The 6,700-nt window shown below is 38.3% G+C and overlaps 1 protein-coding gene across 1 annotated transcript in view; it reads right to left on the bottom strand.

Annotated features, from left to right (window-relative positions):
- Window positions 1-1,660: 1,660 nt before the first annotated feature.
- UBXN2A (UBX domain protein 2A) overlaps window positions 1,661-6,700 on the bottom strand; it is a 43,884-nt gene continuing 38,844 nt past the window's right edge. The window contains exon 7 of the mRNA XM_066386311.1: window positions 1,661-6,050. Within this exon, the coding sequence (XP_066242408.1) occupies window positions 5,858-6,050 (193 nt within the window). The 3' untranslated portion in view covers window positions 1,661-5,857. The remainder of the gene's footprint in view (window positions 6,051-6,700) is intronic.

Genomic DNA, 6,700 nt, shown 5'->3' with positions numbered 1-6,700 from the left:
ACACAGGGGCCCAGTTCACTGTCCCTCAGACTGCTGGAGGGCCGGACTATAAAAAAAACTATGAACAAATCCCTATGCACACTGCACATATCTTATTTTAAAGTAAAAAACCAAAATGGGAACAAATACAATATTTAAAATAAAGAACAAGTAAATTTAAATCAACAAACTGACCAGTATTTCAATGGGAACTATGGGTTTGCTTTTGGCTAATGAGATGGTCAATGTGCTCCTCTCACTGACCACCAATGAAAGAGGTGCTTCTTCCAGAAGTGCAGCGGGGGCGGATAAACGGCCTCAGGGGGCCGCATGCAGCCTGCGGGCCATAGTTTGGGGACGCCTGGTCTAGAAACAATTCATTCCCGGTATTTGTACTTTGCTGCATATACTTCCATAACTTTAATTTTGAAGCGAGTAAAAAGGAAAAATGCCTTCGTGGTGTTTTTTTTTTTTGTACAAATATATAATGAATAGAAAAGGCATGCCCTGGCTGGTTGACTCAGTGGTAGAGCATTGGCCTGGCGTGTGGAAGTCCTGGGTTTAATTCCCAGCCAGGGCACACAGGAGACGTGCCCATCTGCTTCTCCACCCTTCCCCCTCTCCTTTCTCTCTCTCTCTCTCTCTCTTCCCTTCCCGCAGCCAAGGCTCCATTGGAGCAAAGTTGGCCCGGGCGCTGAGAATGGCTCCATGGCCTCCGCCTCAGGCACTAGAATGGCTCTGATTACAGTGGAGCAATGCCCCAGATGGACAGAGCATCGCCCCCTAGTGGGCATGCCGGGTGGATCCTGGTCAGGCACATGCGGGAGTCTGTCTGCCTCCCCCTGCTTCTCGCTTTGGAAAAATACAAAAAAAAAAAAAGAAAGGAAAGAAAGGGAAGGAAGGGAAGGAAGGGAAGGAAGGGAAGGAAGGGAAGGAAGGAAGGAAGAAAGGAAGGAAAGGCATTTGTTCCTAACAGCTATTCTTTTACTTAAAGTAATAGAATGTTGCCTGGGTCAGTTAGGTCATTGGGTTAAGAGCATCATCCTGAAACGACAAGGTCATGGGTTCGATCCTGGTCAGGGCACACGTGGGAAGCAACCAATGAATGCACGACTGAGTGGAACAACAAATGAATGTTTTCCTTCCCTCTACCCCCACTCACTTTTCCTCTCTCTGTCTCTCTAAAAACTAATCAACAAATTAAAAAAAAACGCCCTGGCCAGACAATTTAGTTGATTGGCACATCCTCCTAGAGCACGTAAGTTGCTGGTTCGATGCCCAGTCAGGGCACATACAGGAGCAGCTCGATGTTCCTGACTCTCTCTCCCTGCCTCTCTCAAAAAGTAATGGTCTGTTCCTAATGCAATTTTTAGTTAAAGACAGATATATTAGATTTCAATAAACAGCAAGATAACAATCACCCAAAAGCCTGCTTTTTAATTAAAACAAAACTAAAGATTGATACACTTAAATCTGTCTGAAAGGATGTACAACAAAATGTTATCAGTGTTTATCTTTGAATGATGAAATAATACTGTAGGTGACTTAAAGATCATTTAAGCATATCTGCATTTTATAATTTTCTACAATGTATATTAATTATCTGTGCAAAAATACATTTAATACAAACAACAAAGACTCAAATATTAGTCTACTGAATAAACCACTGCTATTTGAAGACTTATGGTGATGAACAATTTTTTAATTAAATGGCTTGTACTTAGGGAAAGAACAAGAAGTAAACCCTACCAAGGAGTCTTCATGCTTGTTCAACCTGGATATAAAGGATGATTTAAAAACTAAACACAACCATTGAGTTAGTATTAAAAAATCACATTTTTAACATTTTTAAGTATTAAGTGAAAGAAACATTGGTTAAAGTACCTGGAAAACAGAAAGCACCTAATAAATATTTGTGGATTTTCAAACTGAATGAGTTTGCCAAATAAAATTGACAAATACACCTATGTGTAACTATTTTATAACAAACAAGTATAAATTATTTTACAGATCATTTTAATGAATCGTATCTCATCCTTAAGACATTAGTTCTTTAACCATTAGCAAAAGATTGTTTTCAAAGTATCATACTTTAAGGCACTAAAGATGTATACAGACCATATTTTCAACACAATGAAATGTAATAAAATGTATTCTGAATGAGAGAAGTATATAAAATAAATTAGACCACTTTTATGACCTGGATAATGCATAGTAATTTAACCAATAAATTAGGATCTGCAAAATTATAAATGTACTTCTATGTCAGCCCTAACAATGATTTTTTTCAAGAAACTGACCACGTTTTGAAACTACTTAGGACAAACTATATTCCACACCTAAGATGCTTATTTTCCAGTTTGCCTTCCCTTGATAATTCAGTTTATGTTTTCTAAGTTCTACACAGTTAATAAACAATTTTACATTTGAAACTTTCAGATAATTCTTTATTATTAAAAAACTTTATCAGATAATTCTCATTTTAGAAAACCTCTGAGTATATTATTCACATTAGTGATAATTTTAGTTACAAAAATGAAGATTATTGCTGGTGACAGGTCTTTCCCTATAGGAACTTATCACTGGGGTATATTGTACATGGACACACAAGAAAACCTCCAATGTGTCTTCTGGCTAAATAATTATAAACTGGAAAATCCACATAGGAGGCTTTTTTATAGGTACAAGACTATTCCCAATGAAAGGCCCCTTTATAGGAATATATGGAGAATCACATGACTATAGTTATACAAATAAAACATAAACTGATAGGCCTATATGAAACATTTTCTTACATTACTCTTGAAGATATATTAATAATCATCTTATGTTACTTTATAACTGAAAGAGAGGTTCATTGATTTTACTGTTTCCTCAATATTTTACAGAATGCCATTATTTTTGTTTCACTAGAGAGGGCTTTACCACAGCTATAAACATTACTGACAAATTTTCTATTATATATCTGTTCATTTCTGAGTAAATAACAAAAGGAAAAGGTTTTCCTTCATCCTCCCTCTCTTCCTAATGAAAAGATAGGCCTCTACCATGCAGAAGGCTGGGAGCTAGGAAAGAAAGCATTCTTGCCTGGCTCATTAGCTCAGTTAGAGCATCGTCCCCAAACGTCAAGGTGCGGGTTTGACCCTGGGCCACAGCACATAGGGCAAGCAACTGATGAATGCGCAACTAAGTGGAACAACAAATGAATGCTTCTCTCTCTCTCCCTCCGCTTTCTCTCTAAAAATCAATTTTAAAAAAGCATTCCTTGAATGGACTTCAAACAGAAGATATATTTTATAAAACAGGCCATCTCGTTATCTGTGTACTTCCCTTTTGTAATTTCTGAGCCTTTAATGAAAATCTTATTAAATTGTTCCAGCTTTGTCTCAGCTATGCTTCTAGAAGAGCAAGTATAGGGTTATGCCATGATCATTAGTTCACAGTTAAAAGGGAACAGTCTAAGAACAAACTGTGAGGGACAAAGATAAAACTTAGAGGACTAGCAGCCCATTTCACTGGAGGATCTTCCACTGTCCATGGTGAGGCATGCAGGGTTTATTTTTTTAGGGTGGAAGCCTTTATGCAGGAGGATTTGCTCAAGACCCATTCTTACACTACACACCTAAGAATCAAATGAGATGAAAAATGCAGCGATCTGGGACTCATTCCAGATACGATGAATCCGAATGTGCATGGCAAGTGGCAGGAAAAGGCATTCTGAAAAGCTTCCCAACTGAGGCTTACACTAAGACTTGAGAATCACAGCAAATCACTGTTTTAGAAGAATGGCTCTTTGGGGGGGTCTGCAAGGTCAAAGCTATTTTCATAATCCTACTATGACATTATTTGCTCTGTTCATTTTCTCATGAATGTACAGTGACATTTACTAGAAGCTACATGATGTGTGATATCACAACAGATTGAATGTAGAAGCAGATACAAAATTCCACCTGTTTTCTTTAAATCAGACAGGAAAGACATTTGCAAAAAATAGAATCCAATGCCACTTTTCTACTAAAACTTTGTTTTAGAAAATGCATTTTTCATAAAAATGTTTATATTAACTAGTTTATTATATTTAAATGAATAAATATTTTATAGCTTTTAATTTTTAATATAATTCACACAAATAAAAGGTCTTGAGACCAAGAAGTTTGAGGATTGCTCTTTTTAGCATGTATCCAGTGCCCTGTGAACATTACTTCTTTTTATTTATTTTTATTAAGTGAAAGGCAGGGAAGCAGAAAGAGATAGACTCCTGCATGCACCCTGACAGGGATCTACTAGTCCACCTGGCAACCCACGTTTGGGCCTGATGCTCGGTTTCTCGACAACAGAGCTATTTTAGTGCCTGAGGCAAGGCTATGGGGCCATACTCAGTGCCAGGGGCCAACTTGCTTGAACCAGTCAAGCCATGGCTGTAGTAAAGGAAGAGAGAGAAAGAGAGAGAGAAGAGAATGGGGGAGGGGTGGAGAAGCCAACGGTGTTTCTCCTGTGTGCCCTGACTGGGAATTGAACCTGGGACTTCCACATGCTGGGCTGACGCTCTACCGCTGAGCCAACTGGCCAGGGCCAAACATTACTTCTGACACAGCTAGTTGGTTCCTTGGCACACTCAGTATATATTTCACTTTAAATATGATTCCATAGATCATTTGCAAAACTGCTCCATAAACTTAATTTTGGGCATGGGTATGTAATCTGACAGTGAAATATTGAAGTCTAACCAGTTTTAAAGTTTAAGAAATAAAGCATGTTTTCCTTGGTGATGTCAGAATGTAATCATTCTTTAATGTATATACAGGTTGTCCCTAATGTATGGAATAGAAAACCATACATTTCAGGGGTCCCCAAACTTTTTACACAGGGGGCCAGTTCACTGTCCCTCAGACTGTTGGAGGGCTGCCACATACAGTGCTCCTCTCACTGACCACCAATGAAAGAGGTGCCCCTTCCGGAAGTGCGGTGGGGGCCGGATAAATGGCCTCAGGGGTCCGCATGCAGCGAGTGGGCCGTAGTTTGGGGACACCTGCATTACATGATGAATTTAAAAATATTAATTAGCAATGTGACAACACAACTTTAGAGTCTAACTAAGTAGTCTCAAATGAATGGCTTACTCCAAATGTTAGCCAAGAACCAGTACCTAATTTTTGAAAGAAAATAAAATAGGAGATGAACTGGGGTTCCTGGAGAGAAAATTTTTTTAAAAATCACACTTCTTGCAAATGTTGAAATGTGAGTAGGCAGGTTAATACTAACATTATACTAAGCTACACAATTTTATTCTTATATGAAAATACATCTTAGATACTATTGCCAAATGGTATTTGAGTGTATTTGCCATTAGCGAATGCAAACTGAGAACACTTTGAGGTTTAGGTATAACAGTTGTGAAAGTTATTTCCTTCCAGCCTTTTGATTATATCTCAGGTATAAAATAATTACATTGATGCTTTTATCCTGTCATGTATAATTTTTACTGTATTGCTATTTAAAAATGCTGAAACAGCTAACTTTAAAATCAATCACTGCTGTTTGAGAATGTTTAAATTAATGAAACTGTGAACATATCTGTTAATTTATATCAGATTAAGATACCAAATGATAGTTATTTAATATATCTTACATTGAATAGTTGGTATTTGAAAATAAATTTTTCTGAGTAGCCTTTGGGAGACAGTGCAGTAAATACAGTTTCCAGTCATTGTTTACTCTCCTAGCTTGTACTTACTTAAAAATCTTCTCATCTGGAGGGAGTTAAATAGCACTTGAACCAAAAGTCCAGCAAACCTGACTTCTCCTATTCTGGTTTGCATGTCCACTAATAACCATCAGTTCTCTGCAAACTTTCCACTTAGTGTTTCAGCAATCAATGCTATGAGAATTCTCTAAAAGGTTCAGTGGTTTTTTGGAGTCTCTGAATGATTACAGCATTCTGTAAATCTGCTTCTTCCAATGTGAGTGTTTCATCCAGCAATCTGAGGAAAGGAAGGGCTGTTGCCAGGGAAAATGGAGGACTGCTTTGAGATCCTTGGTATTTTTCAATGAAATCCTTGATGTGGCTTATCCTGTAAAATAGCACAAACTGTTAATATACTTTTATGAAAATTTGAATTAGCTCATTTAAAGTAGTAAGTTGTAAAGTTATCTGACTGTGTTAATATATAGGATATCAAATTATAATGACAGAACTGATCATTTGGGCTATCTTTTAAACTTTGACCCTTGGTGATAGTAAGAAATTACTATTATCTTAGGTGTGACAAGGGCATTATGGTTTTTTAAAAAAATTTCTTTTTAAATACTTTACTTATTGATTTTACAGAGGGAGGTGGGGACAAGCAGTTTCAGCTCATAGCTGTTTCACTTTAGTTGTTCACTGATTGCTTGTCGTAGGTGTCTTGACTGGGCTAGCCTCGGGCCTCGAACTGGTGACCTCTGTGCTCTAGACCAACGCTCTATCCACCGCGCCACCACAGGTCAGGCCTATTATGGTTAACTTTTTTTATTTTTTTTATTTTTCCGAAGCTGGAAACGGGGAGGCAGTCAGACAGACTCCCGCATGCGCCCGACCGGGATCCACCCAGCATGCCCACCAGGGGGCAATGCTCTGCCGCAATCAGAGCCATTATAGCGCTTGAGGCAGAGGCCACAGAGCCATCCTCAGCGCCCGGGCATACCTTGCTCCAGTGGAGCCCTGGCTGCGGGAGAGGAAGAG

This window comes from Saccopteryx leptura, chromosome 5, assembly GCF_036850995.1.
Source record: "Saccopteryx leptura isolate mSacLep1 chromosome 5, mSacLep1_pri_phased_curated, whole genome shotgun sequence".
NCBI lineage: Eukaryota > Metazoa > Chordata > Mammalia > Chiroptera > Emballonuridae > Saccopteryx > Saccopteryx leptura.
This window is presented reverse-complemented; position numbering and strand designations above follow the sequence as displayed.